A 20,134-nucleotide genomic window follows, 5' to 3' on the forward strand; every position below is an offset into this window, starting at 1 on the left:
ATTTTTGACTCAACTTTATATGTTTACATTTTTAATATTGGTAAAAACACATGGAATCTTATTCAGTTCAGACACATTCAAACTCTGCTTTATGAACTCATGTTTGTTTTTATCACATGTATCACTATTTTAATTTTTTAATACAGAGATGATCTGGTAAAAAATAAAATAGTAAATTTCTATGCACTTCTGTGGTTGTAGACAGCAGCGTGTGAACGGGACTTTTGTTTTGGTTTGATGACGTGACGTCATAAGGCGGCGCCGCGCTCCTGCTCCCGTTGTAATTCGGCTAAAGAAAGGTTTGTTTTAATAATTTAATCTTTTAAAAATCTAAAGAAACAGTTCCGTGTTTTACAGACGATGCTAAATTTGTTATTTTTTAAATTGAATACAACATTATAATGCTTTATTTAACTTTAATGAATGATATTTTGTGTAAAATAAACTTAAGTCAAGTAATGTTGCTTCTCATTTCGCTGAATCAGTTTATCATAAACACTAATTCGGTCACTGGCGAGAAGTGATGGAGAAACAGATTTTAGACAAATGATTCAAATACTTTGCGAAATGATTCAGTGATTTGAAATCCGTGAATCACGACTCGTGCTGCTCAAACCGTGTGAATGAACGAGAACAACAAACAATAACATGTGAAATGACAACCTTTACAAACCAACTGCTAATACTTTCATTAAAGTGTAATCATTTAAATGTAATCTAATTCATTAAATACCAAATGTAGATCATAAATGCCTAATATGAAGTGCCTAGGTATAGTTTGTTCTTTTAGTCTAATCAGATCATTTAAGTCCATTTACTCTCACTCTGACTCTCTCTACAAGTGCACTGAACTACTGAACAAGATCTGACTGAGATTTAGTTTTGATTTATTTTTCTTTCTGTTAATTATTCCCATTTCAAACAGGACAAACACACAGAAAACTCCTGGTGAAGCGACTGAGATCCTTGTGATACACTATTATAAAGATGGCGTTTTTTAAAGAGGAGACTGAAGATATGAAGATTGAAGAAACATTCAGAATTAAACAAGAAGAAACTGAGGAACAAACAAAGATGGACTTTATTAAAGAGGAGATTGAAGACATGAAGATTGAAGAAACATTCAGTGTGAAACATGAAGAAACTGAGGAACAAACAGGTTGGTTTCATTCTCAAAGCTGAACTTAGTCATTTGATCCTTATTAACTTGGACTCAATTCGCACTTAAGTCGCAAAAATAAACGACTTGCGACTTGACTTGGACTAACCTGAGACTTGACTTAGACTTGAAGACAGAGACTTGCAAGTCTTTTGGCGTGACATTCCCGATTACATTCTCTATTTACTACCCCACACGATGGCAAGAAACACCTCATTTTACTATCCAATCTCAAATATGTGCTGCAGCAGCAAATATCACGAATAATCTCTAAACACACCAAGCCATCGAGCGTGTGCCGCATCCTAAGGCACTCAAATTCATCACCCATTAGAAAACTTGTTAAATTAGCAACACATAATAACATATATAGCCAAGCCTTACCTTGCCATAAACTTTGTAATTTCATTTGAAAATCAATCAATTAATCTGAAGGGAAACTGTGGTGTTGCACAGTTAAAAGGCTTGCTTATGGTCCTTTTTCAAGAAGTACTTGTCCTTTTCATTTTTTTTTAATTTTTTTTTGCCCAAGTATTTAATAATTATTATTAAATATAATATCCAAATTTACCATGTTAAATTGTATCTGGATTGGACGAACACTTCCATGCGCATTTTATGACCCTGTCCGCCTGACTAATTTCCACAGATCTGTTTTGATATTTAAATACACTGTTAATTACAATAACAACTAGCTGAAAAAATATATTGATAAAAATAGAACAAAGACTTGATTTGAGACTTCACTTGGACCCCTAAAGACCTGAGACTTGACTTGACTTGGACCTCAAAGACTTGAGACTTGACTTGACTTGGACCTCAAAAACTTGAGACTTGACTTGAGACTTGGACCTCAAAGACTTGAGACTTGACTTGACTTGGACCTCAAAGACTTGAGACTTGACTTGGACTTAGACCTCAAAAACTTGAGACTTGGACCTCAAAGACTTGAGACTTGACTTGGACCTCAAAAACTTGAGACTTGACTTGGACTTAGACCTCAAAAACTTGAGACTTATACCTCAAAGACTTGAGACTTGACTTGGACTTAGACCTCAAAAACTTGAGACTTGGACCTCAAAGACTTGAGACTTGACTTGGACTTGACCGCAGGGGCTTGTGAACATGTCTGGTTGATGCTGTAGTAACATTGCAGCGCTTCCAGGTTCTTCTGAATGCAGCTCATTATTGGCCGAGTCCGACGTTCTGACAGAGATGTGTGTACTCACATCTGATAAACGTCCTAGAAAAAGCAGTTTTACACACATTCTTAATCATTAATATCTTAAAGGCATTTTGTAAGCCTATTTACACCATCTGGCAGAAAATGTTTAAGAGACATATTGCAGATGTAAATGCAGACCTCATATAGACATCTCTGTGATGTACATGTTCTGTCAGTGTTAATACTTAAGTTAAAACAAAGGTGTCAAAGTTGGACAAACATTTTTTTGGTGATTTATACGCAAAAAAATGTAATATCAAATTGTGTGGAAAAATAGATATATTAGGGAGTGGAAATTTCTAATAAACCAAAGTGCTCCTTTGTTGCCATCTACTGGCTGTATTGGTAATTTTATGTCTTTTTTTGTTTTGCTACATCTTGAAACTTTTTTTTTTTTTTTTTTTTTTTTTTACAAATTGGGGCAATCTCAGATTGATGAACAACTAATGTTTTTGGTCATCACATTAAAAACAACATTTAAACTGTATAATATTTAGATATTTAAAGTGCTGGAAAAAGTATGAAGCTTCTGAAAGTCCTTAAAGTGCTTTAATTTCAATCTACGAACCCTGAAATGAATAATGTAAAAACTGATGACTATTTCTGCCACAATACCATGGTTACAGTTAGCATTACTACATTGAATCCATGGTGAATGTTGGTGATTTGTGGACGGAAACGCCTTCTATAACTTGTTTGTTCATGGCTCAATATTTCTCCTGGTTTTTACGTCAGTCCATTTTGATATTGATATCTTTGAATTGATTGATATCTTTGAATTGATTGATATCTATGATTTATAACAGAGAATTCTGCACTGAATTTGAATGCTTATCACTAGATCTTGCAGTGATGTTACTAATGCTGCTGCAATTTCAAACATTTTCTTCACTGGATCTACCAGTACTGTGTAGTAACTGTGTCACGTGATCGAGATTGGGCCGCGAGCCGATCTCTAAGTTTGTGGCCTCGTGCAGATAAACAGTCCGCATTGTGCAGAGTAGCATGCTTTTGTTTCGCTTTCGTTTGCTGTTTCTCATGCAACAAAAAGAGCAGCTCTTATCAGTTGGGAAATGTGGTCACAATTTCATTTTTGGGTGAACTAACCCTTTAATATTTCTGGCCAAATGTCAAGTGCCCAAAAAAAATCTAAATTAGGTGCATTTAACTTTTTTTGTTTGTTTGTTTTTTTGAAATATGTTTTGATTTTCACTTTTTCTTTTATACAAATGCAATATAACAACAATTAGAACAAAAGGGAGAAAGAAAAAACAAGCAAACAAAAAAAAAAACCATTCAGCTCAGATAAAAGGAGGTTTTTTTTTTTTTTTTTTTTTTTTTTTTTACATATTAGATTCCAATGTATATGTTTATATATACAAGTCAGGAAAGAAAAGTAATAATAATGCACAAACATTAAATAACAAAATCAACCAGGACACCCATGGTCGCCTACCCTACATCAATCCTCTCATCAAGATGGACGTAATGTCACCATCAACATATGCCAGAAAAGGTTCCTAAATTTTATGAAATACACCACTCTTATCATGTAATATACAAGTCAGATAATCCAGTGACACATATTCAAGAATAGTTCGATGCCACATCTTAATAGAGGGGGCTCTATTTGAGATCCATTGTAGAAGTATACATTTTCTGGCACAGAAAATTAGAAGATTGAAAAGTCTAATCTTATTCTTATCAAGACCTATAGGAGAAGACATTCCCAGTAGGTAAGACGCTGGATCTGGAACCAAAGAAACACCCAGTATTTTATTCAGTTCTACAGAAACATCCAACCAGAACCGCTTTATCTTATTACAGAACCACAAACAATGAGTAAGATTACCAATTTCTATCTTGCATTTAGAACAAAAAGGAGAGACATTAGCCCTAAATGTGCTACGCTGAGAGGGAGAGATATGAGCTCTATGAAGAATCTTGAGCTGAATAGCTCTCACTTTATTGCATACGCTCAAGTTCTTTGCATTTTTCCAAAGCATGTTCCATTCTTCATCTGATATTTGAATATTAAGCTCCCTTTCCCAGATTGTTTTAAGAAAATTGGAAGTCACCGCATACTCTGACAGAATTCCATAAAATAAACTTATAGATCTGACTGAACGAATCTCAAAAAGTTGTTTCTCTCTTTCTGAGTAACTTACATTTGAAAGCAGTGTAGTATCCTTTTGAATATAATGTCTTATTTGTAAGTAACGGAAAAAAATCTTGTCTATCCAGGTCATATTTTTGGGAAATCTGACTAAAGGACATCAGAATATCATTATCTTTAAGCTTAAAAATCCCCTTAAGAGCCAACTGTTGAAAACGTAAATCACTGACACCCGGAGGAAAATCAAGATTATTACATATTGGAATATAAATTGATGTTAGACATGATTTCCCTTCAAGTCGCCTAACGGACTGCCAAGCTTTTACAGAATTAACAGTAACAGGGTTTGCAGAAGCTACTCTAGCAGTCTTCAGTTTTTTTAGAAAGAGCAAATTCTGAAAAGGGACCTGTGACTGAGCAGTCTCTATGTCCAGCCATAATGAAGTTGGGTCTTCTGATATCCATGTAGTTTTGTGACGTAAATGGGCACTCAATTGGTACTTTCTAATATCTGGGAAACCAAGGCCACCCAAATCCTCTGGTAGACGCAATATATTAATCTTAAAGGTGCCCTAGAATGCTTTTTCACAAGATGTAATATAAGTCTAAGGTGTCAACTGAATGTGTCTGTGAAGTTTCAGCTCAAAATACCCCATAGATTTTTTTTTTATTAATTTTTGTAACTGCCTATTTTGGGACATCATTATAAATGCGTCGATTCAGGCTACTTCCCCTTTAAATCCTTGTGCTCCCCGCCCCCGAGCTTGCGACTCTAATACATTGCATAAACAAAGTTCACACAGCTAATATAACCCTCAAAATGGATCTTTACAAAATGTTCGTCATGCATGCTGCATGCATGCGTCAGATCATGTAAGTATAGTATTTATTTGGATGTTTACATTTGATTCTGAATGAGTTTGAGGCTAACGTGGCTAAAGCTAACATTACACACTGTTGGAGAGATTTATAAAGAATGAAGTTGTGTTTATGAATCATACAGACTGCAAGTGTTTAAAAATGAAAATGGCGACGGCTCTTGTCTCCGTGAATACAGTAATAAACGATGGTAACTTTAACCACATTTAACAGTACATTAGCAACAAGCTAACGAAACATTTAGAAAGACAATTTACAAATATCACTAAAAATATCATGATATCATGGATCATGTCAGTTATTATTGCTCCATCTGCCATGTTTTGCTATTGTCCTTGCTTGCTTACCTAGTCTGATGATTCAGCTGTGCACAGATCCAGACGTTAATACTGCCTGCCCTTGTGTAATGCCTTGAACATGGGCTGGCATATGCAAATATTGGGGGCGTACATATTAATGATCCCGACTGTTACGTAACAGTCGGTGTTATGTTGAGATTCGCCAGTTCTTCGGAGGTCTTTTAAACAAATGAGATTTACATAAGAAGGAGGAAACAATGGAGTTTGAGAATCACTGTATGTCATTTCCATGTACTGAACTCTTGTTATTCAACTATGCCAAGGTAAATTCAATTTTCAATTCTATGGCACCTTTAAGATGATGTCTCTTATTAACCCATATAAAAGAATTGAACCATCTGTCTATGTCTTTAAATGTTTTCTGCAGAAAAAGAATTGGAATCATTTGAAATGGACATAATAATAAGATAATAATAAAGAGCAATGCATACCTGCCAAGAAATGGGAAGGATATTCCATCTTTCTAGATCAAGTTTAATACGATTAAAAAGGAATAAAATTAGACTTGTACATCTGGTTAAATTTAGGTGTTATATTTATTCCCAGATATACAAAGCCAGAAGGGGACCTCCTGAATGGGAATAAGTTTGAACTTAAAGTGACAGCTTGTAGGCTACCTAGAGGCATGGCTTCAGATTTACTAAAATTAATCCTATAACTGGAAAAAGCACTAACAGCAATAAGATTAATTATGGATATTTCTGGTTTAGATAGGAAAATAAGAATGTCATCAGCATAGAGGTTAATTTTATGCTGCTTGTGAGCTATCATCAAGCCATGTATGCCTTAATTCGCCCTAATTGCCTCTGCCAATGGTTCTATTACTAAAGCAAATAAAAGGGGTGATAATGGACAACCCTGTCGAGTTCCCATACTAACCTCAAAACTGGTAGAACATAGCACCGGTATCTGCTTCTTGTGCAAGGAGGAAGAGGATGAGCACTGCCAGAGCCCTACAAAATGACCTCCAGCAGGCCACTTGTGTGAATGTCTCTGACCAAACAATCAGAAACAGAATTCATGAGGGTGGCCAGAGGGCCTGACGTCCTCTAGTGCAGTGTTTCCCAACCATGTTCCTGGAGGCACACCAGCACTGCACATTTTGCATGTCTCCTCTATTAAACACACCTGATTAGGGTTATCAGCTCATTAGTAGTGACTCTAAAATGGGTGTGTCAGACAAAGGAGACATGCAAAATGTGCAGTGTTGGTGTGCCTCCAGGAATGTGGTTGGGAAACACTGCTCTAGTGGGCCCTGTGCTCACTGCCTGGCACCGTGGAGCTCAATTGGCATCACCTGTGATTTTCAGATTAGAGCAGTTTCACCCTGAGCACATGTGACAGACGTGAAAGGGTCTGGAAAAGCCGTTGAAGATGTTATGGTGCCTGTAACATTGTTCAGCATGACTGGTTTGGTGGTGGGTCAGTGATCAGGTCTGGGGAGGCATATCCATGGAGGGATGCACAGACCTCAACAGGCTAGACAATGGCACCCTGACTGGTATCGGTATGAAATCCTTGGACCCATTGTCAGACCCTATGCTGGTGCAGTGGGTCCTGGGTTCCTCCTGGTGCATGACAATGCCCGGCCTCATGTGGCAAGAGTATGCAGAAAGTTCCTGGAAGGAATGAAGTAATTGATACCATTGAATGGCCCCCACGCTCACATGACCTAAATCCAATAGAACACGTCTGGGACATTGTTTCCCCATTTAGATCTGATGTGTTAACAAAGTGTTCCTATAATTTTTTTTAAGCAGTGTAGATTTTTGATAGAATTTTTTTATTTTTAATTAAAATATCTTGAAACAAAAACGAGGATGTACTCGCACCAGGCGACCTTAACCGTGCCCAAGCACATTTGACCCCCAAAGTCTGGTTCATTTGATTAGTGTGATCATTCCGTACCATGCCGTGCCTCTGTACCATGCGCTGGCTTGCTTGAAGAGTGGGGTTAAGGTGTGGTTCAATTGGGCCATACAGAAGTAGTTAACCGCGCCGGAGCATGGACCAGCTAATACTTTTGTGTACTGCTGTCATCATTACAACAGCAAACTTCTATTGCTACTTGAATAGTAAACTTTTAATTAATTTAATTCACTCTAGTGTATTTAGGTTTATAACTGGTCAGGTTCTTACCTTGTATGATCTTATCCAGATGAGATAAATAAGAGAGACATACAAAATGTGCAGTGGTGGGTCCCTTGGACTAGGTTTGAAAACCACTGGTGTATTGAGAATAAGGTATGTAGACGGGATGGGCAACTCTGGTCCCGGAGGGCCACTATTTTGCAGAGTTTAGCTCCATCCTTGATCAAACACACCTGTAAAATTTTAACCCTAAATCTTCAAGACTCCTTGAGAATTACAGGCAGATGTATTTGATTAGGGATGAAACCTAACTCTGCAAGACTCTGGCCCTCCAGGACCAAAGCTGCCCATCCCTGATCCATAGGATAGGATAAGGTATAGATCATACATGTTATTGGTTCTGATGCTTTAAATGTCTAAATTGTTTTGTCCCTAGACCTGATGGCACTGAAAGAGGCAAGTCATGAACTTAATGAAAGGAAAGAAGAGAAAAACCATTATGATAAACAGCATTTCACTTCTGGAGAAAGATCGACACAGGCTAAGACTTCCTCACTAAAAAGAGCTCAAAAGACAGGAACTAAAGGTTATTTCACCTGCCAACAGTGTGGAAAGAGTTTCAGTCGTAAAGGAAACTTTAATGTCCACATGAGAATTCATAATGGAGAGAAGGCTTTCACCTGCCAACAGTGTGGAAAGAGTTTTACTCAAAAAGGTAGCCTTAAAGTCCACATGAGATGTCACACTGGACAGGGTGTTTTCATCTGCCAACAATGTGGAAAGAGTTTTGGTGGAAAAGGAAACCTTAAAGTCCACATGAGAATTCACACTGGAGAGAGCCCATTTGTCTGCCAAGAGTGTGGAAAGAGTTTCAGACATAAAGGAAACCTTAAAATCCACATGAGATCTCACACAGGAGAGAAACCTTACACCTGTCAACAGTGTGGAGTAAGTTTCGGTCAACATGCAAGCTTTAAATTCCACATGATAATTCACACTGGAGAGCGCTCTTTCACCTGCCAAAAGTGTGGAAAGAGTTTCAACCGAAAAGAAAACCTTAACAGGCACATGAGAGTTCACACTGGAGAGAAGCCTTACACCTGCCAACAGTGTGGAAAGAGTTTTTCTGAAAAAGGAAACCTTAAAGAGCACATGGGAATACACACTGGAAAGAGCTCTTTCACCTGCCAACAGTGTGGAAAGAATTTCAAACAAAAAGGAAACCTTAAAGTCCACATGAGAATTCACAGTGGAGAGAAGCCTTACACCTGCCAACAGTGTGGAAAGAGTTTCAGTTGCAAAGTAAGCCTTACAGCCCACATGAGAATTCACACTGGACAGAGCCCTTTCACCTGCCAACAGTGTGGAAAGAGTTTCACACATAAAGGATACCTTAAAGTCCACATGAGAATTCACACTGGAGAGAAGCCTTACACCTGCCAACAGTGTGGAAAGAGTTTCAGACATAAAGGAAACCTTAAAGTCCACATGAGATCTCACACTGGAGAGAAACCATTCATATGTAGTCAGTGTGGAAATAGTTTTAGATTTAAAGATAACCTTAAGTACCACATGAGGACTCATTAGAGAGAGAACTGGTTTAGATGTCATCAGTGTAGAAAGAGTTTCACAGACAGGAAACGCTATGAGAACTGTGTTATAACTCTCACCAGAGAGAAGTTCCCATGTCAGAGAGACCTGAAATGGCATTTGCAAACTCATTCTGGAAAGAAACTGCAGTGTTTATCAGTATGACAAGGTTTAAAGAAGGAGCCATTTCAAAAATCAATGGGTTTTTCTTTTGTTATCACTTACAGATACACCTGTAAAGTCATACAGATCTGAGGCTCTGCAATTTAAAACAGCACCAGAAAATATGTATCTTTGTGAAATTAGGGTTATACATTTACATTGCAGCTGAATCTGATTTTCCACTCAAAAAATAAACTTATTTCCACCTCTCTATTTTTCAGGCTAATAATTTCTTATTGTGTTCATCCACACCTGACCGTCTCCTTTGCTTTTGTCACATTCCTCCTGTATTTTTTGTTCCTCGATAGAGACTCTTATTTAGATATATTTTCTGTTCTTTTGTTTCAGTTCAAATTTCTTGTGTCTATTAGGGTCTGTAGTTACTAATCATGTTTCTATGGTTTCAGTTAGTTTCCACTTGTCTTGTTTAGTTCCTTGTTTATTCCTTTATATTTATGATATATAATGGCACCAGTGTGTTTGTCAGCATGACATCGGGCTTTGGAGTTTTTTGTTTGTTAATGTACATTTTGTACCTGTTCAGCTTTTGGCACTTTTTTACCAAATGGTAACTCCATGTTGTTACGATCATTAAACTCTTGTTAGCAGATGTAGCAGATCTTGTTCAGATGTAGCAGATCTTGTTCAGATGTCTTTATCGGCATTGGGCCCTCGGGACTCTGGTCCTTGTGGCTTCACTCGTCCTGTGTTTTTACTTAACCCTTTAAGACCTGAAGGCTTTTTTAGAGTTTTTTTTTCTGATGAAAATGGTTAGATGCATTAAAAAGATGAGATTCTAAGCTTTAAAATGATATCTATTTTGTGTTATTCCACGTTGGAAAACGAACATGGATGGGTCCGGGAACATTGGATACACACTGCATCCCGGAGAGATGAGAGACATGTTTTTAGCCAAGTATGTTAAATCATTCCGTGAGTAATATCTTGTGATCAACGCAATATATTATATTGATTTTTGGATTCATTTTAATCTTGAGAATCTGCTTTAAATATTGATGTGCCATTTTTATGATCTGTGCATTTTTCATGAAGTTATGAGCACGTGAAATATACATACTTGTATTCAGTTAGCGGCTGTGCTATTTTTGTTGTAAACGCATATTACTCAGACTCATTAGAGGGTGAAAACAACGCAACAGAAGCATGTTGGAGGCTTGATATGAAAGTTGAAAGTCTCTGGTTTTGTATGCAAAAAGAATTTTTGTGCTACCTATATGGATTCAATTTTTATTGGCTTTTAAAGAGAGACACGCAAATGGGAGCGCCGACGCTCCATCCGGTCTTAAGGGGTTAAAGGCCAGAACACACCAAGCCGACACTGACGAACCAGTGGCGACAAAAACAGACTGTGGGGTTGGCTCACGCCGGTGGCATCTGTGTCCAAAATTTCCGACACACCAAACGAACGCTCGGCAGCCGACGGGCAAGTATCACGTCCGTTCTGCACCTGCGTAAGATGAAATGCCTTTCCGAGTCAACAGGTGGCAGTATCTGAACAGCCAATCAGAATGATCAGATGGCCCGACGGACTGACGAGCTCCGACGCTAATTCAACATTTCAAATGCCAGTGAACAAAAACTGCCTGACGGCCAACTATCGGCTTGGTGTGTTCCTGACTTTAGGTTCCTATGGAGCTGCTTCAGCGACATTGTTTCTAGCAAAAGAAGAATGATCATTAGAAATGTGAAACTCCCTGTTTACAACTGGCATTAAGATGCATTTTGGTCGATTGGATCATAAATAGACGATGGAGACAGATACCCGTTTACACCTGGTGTTTTAATCAGTCTCTTTTTTTTCCACTTTCGAGAGTCTATGGGTGGGTAGAGGCTTTTTCAGATCTTCCGATCTAGTGGACGACATAAGCTCATGCAATTTGCATATGAACACAACTGGAGAAAACATACAGAGAGTGTCAGCTTTCGTTTCTGTTTTGATCTCGTAAGAGAACACTGTGCTTGGTGAATTTTTCATCTTCAAGCTAAACTTCAGATCTTCAGCAGACACATTTTAAATCCCGTCTGACCAGAGCTTCCCAAATTGTTATGCATTAGATCACTAGGTGCTCTTTTCTGGGCTGTTCGACCACATGAACGTCTACACTATGAAAGCAATCCGGTCAAATGCGTTTTTCAACTACCTCTGGACATGTTTGAAAGTGGACAAGCTCAAAACATTGTAGACGTTTACAGCTGTGTTTAGCATCATCCACTTTTGATGTGATTGACCAAACTGCATCTCAATACCAGGTGTAGACGAGGCCTAAAAACTTTTGAGTGGTAAGATTTACCATTGCGTCTCAAAAAATCAACATGTCTGTGATTGGCTACATTGCTAAACAATGCAAACACAGGTTATAAATAGAATCTCGCATGTGCTTGCGTCTGTAAATCGTTTTTATTTTACATTAATTGCTCTTGATGCTTTTTTGCAAAATGTGAAAAATGTATTCATTTTTAGATATTTTATGTTTAGCTTTTTCTATTTTGCGGGAGTCCCGCGAATCATGTGATTCTCCCGCAACCCACACACATGCGCGTCTTACCACACGCGCCCATCACATTTTGTCCCGCGCCACGCTCCGTTGCGTTGGGTCCCGCGGGAGTGCAGGTCTCTAATTCGAATTAAAGAATTAGCTCACTCAAAAATTCTGTCAGCGAAGTATTTAAATAATCTTATGAATGCACTAAATCTAATTGAATCATTAATAGAATCTAATTGTGAATCATCCTGAATTTGCTAAAAATCATGAGTCTAATCAATTTGCTAGTCACCCCTAGTGATGAGAATATGGTCATTGTAATTGTGACTTCCATCACTCCATTCTTGATACATCAATGCCCAGCACACTCCACATGTGACGTTTCTTTTGGATTGCCTTGGAAGATCTTGAAAAGATTTAAGGTAGGTAGACCTTTTTATGGAGTAAACTACTCGCAACTGTATCTGACCTGGCATCACTCTCAGATTTCGGTCCGTTTTGAAAGATGCCATTTTGCAATTGCTTTATGGAGACACGATTGTCCTGCTTTAGCACATGGAGAGTGCCAGGACTTTTTTTGAATCGCATGCAGTTATTACCCTGCTCATTCTGCTGTGGTATGATACCTTTGGCTCATATAATGAAATTGTTTTTTTTAGGCCAACACCTGTTTTGTTGATATCAGTTACCCTTTGCCTGTGTCTTCTATTTACTTGAACCAGTGACTTTTATTTATTTGAATGCAGCAGCGTGTGTGAGCTATCAGACACAAAATCTTACTGCTGACAGTGCTGGGTGGAAGCGATCTGGATGATGTATTTTAACATCATTGTTAAATGTTTATTCAGAGCGTCTTTTCTGATTCATGTGGATGTGCTGTAGTAACAGTGAAAATGTTGTTTGTCTGCATTTTAAACCGGACCACCACAGCTGAGTAGTGTAGCGATATTAGCTCAAAGGGGAAATATTAATAATTATTCAAAACTTATTAAGATGATTAATTATGAATATTTGAATCAGTTCATCAGATTAATTTGATGTAGCTAAATTAAAATTACATTTGATAAATCAGTTTCATACTGTAAACATTCCATATTGAATTTTAATTAATTCTAAGAGAACAATATTTTTCATGGCCATAGAAACATAATTCATAATATCATGATGCATTTTACCATAACATGATATACATTGTTAAAAATTACAAGACCACATATGGTTACAAGAAGGGGGGTGGGGGGGGAACCATGTTCCTGAGTCTCCAGTGCCCCCTGTACCTCCCTTGGCTTCCTGAATTACCACAGCCCTGGTGGCCCCCTGAGCTAATAGCATGTCCCTGGCTTCCTGAACTGCCTGCTGCTCCCTAGATCCTTTGGATACCGCCCTGGAGACTTCTCGTTGTGCCCAAGACACTCCTAGCCAGCCTTCAGGGCACCCACCCTCCCATCCCATCCCATCCCATCCCAATTTTTTATGTTGTTAGTTTGTTATGTTTCAGCTGAGGAATCCAACAATTACACATTTGAGGTAACGTAGTTAGCCTACTTTATTGAGTATTTCCATTTTATGCAACTTTACACATTTACTATTAATAGTAAATTAATAAAATAATAATTAATAAAGTTAGGATCATCATATTTGTAGCGTGATCCAGGGGGTTAAAACATACAATATATATTTCAGACCTAGTGGAGTAATAGTAATTATAGTAAATTACTATTACTTACTCGGTGTAAGAGTATCACTAGGTATGAAATATATATTGTACATTTTAATCCCCTGGATCACGCTACAAACATAATGATCTTATAAAACATGATGCATTGCTGTGTCTGTTATCCCATAATTCCCACTTTTGGACACAGTGGCTGTGTTGTTTTGTTTACATAGTCTTGCTTAATGGACATTAATATAAGACAACACTGCAAAAACAGTTTACTGTCAAGCTGTTATATGCTGTTATATATATTGTCAAATATATTGCATGTTTAATTTAATTTCATATGTTGGTATTAATTCAGTGTTTATTATGTTAATACTTGAACTTCAAAGAATTTGAACCCAAATTGACTGGGTTTCTAGAGAGCAAAGGTTTTTTTGTGTAATGATGTAGCGGTTCGTACAGTTATTAATTAATTTATGGGTGGAATATAAATATAATAATTCATAAGGCTTTATGAATAATTATTATGCACATACCGACCCAAGGGGGAATTAAACATATATTGTGAATCAATTACAACAAATTAAAATTAATCACATATATGATTAGTTCAGGTTCAATAATTATTTAGAGAAACTACCAGCTCGTCCAGCAAACCGTTGCTTCTCATAGAATATTATGAACGGAGTTATTCTCTGGCCACGAGAATAAATTCCTATTATAGCATCAAAGCATAAAACGATCGAAAAACGTTAAAGTGACTTGGTCTACAGTTGAAAGAACAAACAGAACAATCGAGCATGAATTATGTGTTTAATATACGCAGCTACGACTACAGATACGTCTAAATACAGAATACAGAAAAATATACAAATATATACAAAAGGGAACGTAGAGACAGGAAAGGAAGGAAAGAGAGAAGGTAAATAGCAAAACTTACAAAACAGTCCTTGAAGCCAGCACGGAAATCAGTTTCATTATCTAAGATTGAGAAACGGCAGTATACTTGCATTGGTTGTGCGTGTCATTTCAGTTTAGCGCTGGTGCAGTTCTTTGGCTTCTTCCGTTCCGCGGGAAGGTTTGAACTGAGGACTTGAGAGCTAGTTTCGCTGAAAGATGGTGGTCCCGAAGATGAGCGCGATGGCAGCGCGGTCGCCGTGACGTCTGGGATAGATTATTAGAGTTATTTCTTTGTTTGGTCTCCAAGCTGAATTTACATACCTAATGACTATCAGATCGGATTTCGAGATGGAGTGCTTTCTTCACAGTATCATTAAACACATAGAAAAAAGCTATGTGACCTATCTCAGTGAATAGCTCGAGTCCGAAGCTTTACGGAGAGATCAAACTTGATAGATCAGAAAGGCATATAAAAGAAGTTATGGTTTACAGACAAAATTTCATCATTAAAATGCACACTAGCACAAATAAACTCATTTAAACACTAGAAAACATGCTCCTTTTGAAGTCACCAAAGTGAGGAAGTTGGAGTTTTCTGTTTACCCTCACGGGTCCACAAACCTGCCGAAAGTCACAGCCGGCCGGAGCCGATTTAGTGATTTACAAACACAGTTCATCAGGTCAAAAGCGTTCTGAAAACTCCAAAGTTGATTGATTATCCTGATACGTGTGCATTAGTGATGTGTCGTTCTTGAACGATTCGTTCATTTTGAACGAATCTTTAATGTGACTCGGGAAGAACGAGTCGTCTCGGGGGGTGATTCGTTCAGTCGCGCATGTGCAATATTCTACAGGTTCTGTACTGCTAGAAGTAGTTCACCTGATGATTCAATTGATTAGTTCATTTCATGAGTCTTTCGGGTTTTGAGTCGTTCCTTAATCACGTGACAGACCCATACACTACCAATGCATTCTGAGCCGGAAAGAGAATTGATTAGTTCTTTTTATGAGTCTTTCGGGTTTTTGAGTCGTTCCTTAATCACGTGACAGACCCATACACTAAGCCAATGCATTCTGAGCCGGAAAGAGAATTGATTAGTTCTTTTTATGAGTCTTTCGGGTTTTTGAGTCCTTCCTTAAACACGTGACAGACCCATACACTAAGCCAATGCATTCTGAGCCGGAAAGAGAATTGATTAGTTCTCTTCATGAGTCTTTCGGGTTTTTGAGTCGTTCCTTAATCACGTGACATACCCATACACTATGCTGTGTGACCCAAGCACATTATATTTATTAGTAAATAACGTTAACTCTCCAGTTTTGTTTGAGTTTGTGTTACAACTGTTAAAGCTGAAGTTATCATAACCTTGATGTTTTAAACTAACATTAATAATTCAAATTCAAAATGTTATTTGCTTTTAATTTATGTCATTATGTCCTTTTTGAGCAATCTTCTTATACATATATTAGACCAATATGTCAAGTCTGCCTAGGAAAAGCAATTATTATAACAGCAAACTCAAAATTGGAGTAAAAATGAACAAACTAGGCTATAAATACTTTGTATTGTAGGCTTGGATTATTATATTATTATATAGCCTAGTGTTTATTTACAGATAGACAGTCAAAAAGATAAATTAATCAATATTTTATTTATAACAGGGCTTTATTTATTTATAATAACACACCACAGATCCTCAAGAAACAGTAACAAAAACAGTGACAGAAATGTCAGAAATAGTGTATGGGTCTGTCACGTGTTTAAGGAACGACTCAAAACCCGAAAGACTCATGAAGAGAACTAATCAATTCTCTTTCCGGCTCAGAATGCATTGGTTTAGCGTATGGGTCTGTCACGTGTTTAAGGAACGACTCAAAAACCCGAAAGACTCATGAAATGAACTAATCAATTCTCTTACCGGCTCAGACTGCATTGGTTTAGCATGGGACTGCCTGTCACGTCATTAAGGAATGACTTAAACCCGAAGACTTGTCAGACAAGAGGTGAGGTGAGCTTAATCAGCTTGTCATAAACTGAAGACCCAGGTAGCCTAATGAATTAATCATTTCTGAATCTTATAGCATTGTAGTTTTGTATTGTTTGTAGTGGGATCAACGTTTGCGTAAGTAGTAGATGTGTTGGGGAAGTAACACGTAACATTTTAATTACATTTTGCTAAAATGAACGAAATGAACGAAATGACTCGAAAAAAGATTCGTTCGTTTTGTTGAACGAGACTCAAAAGTCAGAGTCAGTAAAATGATCCGAACTTCCCATCACTAGTGTGCATATGCTACATTTGTGGAGAAAAAGAAGTGGAAGACTTAAACACAAACTCTGTAAAATAAACTGTTAAAAGGATTTGATGATCACTAGTGATAGTACGTTATTCTGTGTTGTCATCATTCAGGTTGGATTTCAGCTTTAATGTACTTTTTTTTTTTTTTTTATCAAAGCAGCTGATATTGCCTTAGTGACAGTAGACTGCCAAGTCGCTTTCACCCCAAAATGGTGGAAGTGTAGGGCTGCTGCTGGATGCTGGTGTTGTAATGGAACATTCTATTGGCTTTCACTTCTTGTCAGTATAAGTTCTTTGACTCCGGGCCGTGTCGATGCTAATAGGGTAGATCATCATCGGCTGTGGGCGGGGATTCTCCCTATAATGACGTCATTGTAGGAGGGAATCTGAATCAGCTTGTTTGAAGAGACAGCTCTAGATTTATGGGAATTGTAAAAACGAGTGAGTGGGTTTTTACCATTATAGTGTTGTGCTCTCTCTCGTGTTTGGATGATCAGTGTCAGTGGAGGCGTGTAGAGAAGCACACAACAAAGAGAATCCCTTTCAGGAACTTTACTTCACTTATTAAGACACACGGTACAACAATGGAGGATTTATGCTCTTGCCCAGCACTGATGGGTTTGAACACAACCATCCGCACCAGAACCTGTGAGCTTACTGACGTTAAACATAAACAAGCTCTGAACTAATGCCTGCATAATGACGTAGCCACATCTGATTGGATGAGAACTCAGTTATTTTATATGTACAAATAATAACACAAACAACTTCTAGTAACTAACACTATAACAGTAGGCTGGTTGTTCTCACATCCCGCGGACACACATCAGTGTTCAAACACCTTATAAAAGTGAATTTTGCATAATAGGTCCCCTTAAAATAAATGCTTTGTTTATAATGAGGAAGACATTTTAAACTATGAAACTTGCACTATGTTTTAATGGTTCAAAGAACTCTTATATGTCAAAAGATCAAGGCAAATTTGCCTTTTGGTTTTTCATGTTGAGAAGCTCTTTTGGAAGTGATTTTTAATATGGTTCACATCATGGTTAGCTTCATCTTAACTATCTTTAGATTGATGACATACTTCACTCACTTGCTAGGCATATAATGTACTGTCTAAATGAAAATGGGATTAGCCTTTGATCTACTGTTACATTAGATGCTGGATTGTATACTGTAGTAGTGGAAGACCTTCCCCTTTTGTCCCACAGTTCCCTTATGGAACCAGGCTTGTTTGATTTCCTTTAGAGACTTTCCTGTAGACTTTAGAGACAAAAACTGTAAATTAAGTGAAAACTGCATGTCATGCATTACATGACAGTGCCATTGTTATAACACACAAATATGATATCATGACTTCAAAACAAACATGATTGACTTAACATATTATTGTACAGCTGGTTTGATGGGGAAATGTTCATGAAAATATGAGGAAAATAAAATGCCATAATGTCTCTTTATTCTCTTATTTATGTAGGATGAAGAGATACAGATCAAGGATCAGTAACAAGACGCACTTAAAAAAAAAAACATTCTAGATTTACTACTTTAACAAAACACTTTTGAGTCACATGTGATATTCATGGGTCCTGTCTGTCTCAGTGCTGAAGCTCTTTATACAAACTTACATGTATAGACAGATCAGAACTTATGAATATAGTGTATTATACTGAATTTATACAGTAATTTACTGCAAATTTCAAACACACATTAGTCCTCATTAATACAGGTTCATATGTTAATGATTCTTCATGATTTTCATCTTAAATCATGCGCTGAAGGTTCAGAATTATTGGAATCACATTCTTCAAAGCTCCTGTTATTTTAATGGAAACAGTAGATAACCACTGAAAGTGTTGTGGTTATTCTGGCTATCAAATATCCTCCTGCCAGACCAAAGTCTCACATAGACAACATCTCCAACCTCCAGGATCAACACAACTCCATTCGAGGAGTTTAAATCATTCTGAGGCCTATTATCATGTGCAATAACCACCTGCTTTCCATTCTTATAAATGTCTGCAGTTGCTGCAGTTCCACCATGACCATATACAGAGATTCTGAACATGTACGCTCCTTTCAGTGGGGCTGTGAAAATACCTAAATCACATAACAAGAGACACAGAATCAGCTGTTTCCTGTATTATTGTTTAATTACCAAACACACTGTAATAGTTTTGAAAGATGGCAGATCATTTAATTCTCTTATACACATTACACAACTGCAGAGAGGTCTGAATGGAGCAGAAGGTTTTCATTACTATAAACTGAGTTTTATGACTCCATTTCATTGATAATTACCTGTAATTGGGTTGTAGGCGTTCCCTATGTTTGTGAAGACTTTCCTGTAGGTTAGTGTGATTTCAGTGGTAAAAGGACCAATATATCCACTGCCAGATTCCATCAGTGCAGCTGAAAAAGCTATTTCTCTGTCTGTTATTGAAAAACATAAGCAATATTGTGATATATTACTGTATTACACTGAGAATGAATACACTGAATTTAACATCATTCAAGCACACTTTCACCTCTATTTTCCTTTCTCAACTCCTCTTGACTCAGAGTAAGATTTGAAATTTCTGTGAAAGAATAAAGATTCTGTTAAATGACATTTTCACTGATTATTGTAACAGATAACACAATTTACACAGTATACACTCAACTTTATACTAACATTTACATTATACAATGTATTGCAGGTGTTGATAAAAGAGTTAATGTTTTGGTGAAGTACCTTCATTTTTCTTCTTCATCTCATCCCTCAGTTCTCTGATGTTTTCTTTCTGCTCTGTAACGGTGGCGGTCAGTTCTCTGATGTTTCCTTTCTGCTCTGTAACGGTGGCAGTCAGTTCTCTCAGTGCTGTATGGATGTCAGGGATGCCCAGATCACAGTATTGTTGGCTGTCAGTTGAAGCTTCAGCTCTCAAAGTGTCTGTTTGAGGTGGATTCTGTCTTCCGTCCTCAGAGCTGATCTGTTGACTGATCTCATTCTCATTGAGTCCTCCATCTACCTGCTGCTGGACGACAAACACAAAGGTTTCCAACAGCAGCAGTATACATACTAAAGCCTTCATTCTTCACTGATGTTTGTTTTCAGCTCTTGCTCTGTCATCCTCACAGCCTCTCATGTTCCTTTTATAGTGTCCTGATTTACTGTCTTTTGTACACGATTTATATTGCTTC

General features: G+C 37.5%; 1 protein-coding gene and 1 long non-coding RNA gene across 2 annotated transcripts; one reads left to right on the top strand and one right to left on the bottom strand.

The window, feature by feature from the left end:
- The first annotated feature begins 92 nt into the window (after positions 1-92).
- On the top strand, positions 93-1,047 carry LOC125261244. The gene is made up of 2 exons (XR_007183258.1): positions 93-299; positions 926-1,047. It is a non-coding gene; the product is annotated as an uncharacterized LOC125261244 (long non-coding RNA).
- A 17,597-nt stretch (positions 1,048-18,644) lies between these two features.
- LOC125261245 (complement C1q-like protein 4) lies at positions 18,645-19,500 on the bottom strand. Its single transcript, XM_048179861.1, has 3 exons — positions 19,480-19,500; positions 19,253-19,384; positions 18,645-19,051 (listed from the first exon to the last, which is right to left on the bottom strand). The coding sequence occupies exons 2-3, from the start codon at positions 19,353-19,355 to the stop codon at positions 18,771-18,773; spliced, it is 384 nt and encodes a 127-aa protein (XP_048035818.1). The 5' UTR covers positions 19,356-19,384; positions 19,480-19,500; the 3' UTR covers positions 18,645-18,770.
- Positions 19,501-20,134: the final 634 nt, after the last annotated feature.

This window comes from Megalobrama amblycephala, unplaced genomic scaffold (genome assembly GCF_018812025.1).
Source record: "Megalobrama amblycephala isolate DHTTF-2021 unplaced genomic scaffold, ASM1881202v1 scaffold379, whole genome shotgun sequence".
NCBI lineage: Eukaryota > Metazoa > Chordata > Actinopteri > Cypriniformes > Xenocyprididae > Megalobrama > Megalobrama amblycephala.

Coding starts and splice junctions, on each gene's coding strand:
- LOC125261245 (XM_048179861.1), bottom strand. CDS start 19,355: ATGGAATCTGGCAGTGGATATATTGGTCCTTTTACCACTGAAATCACA. Junction 19,052..19,252: donor CGCCTACAACCCAATTACAG/GTAATTATCAAT, acceptor TATGTGATTTAG/GTATTTTCACAGCCCCACTG.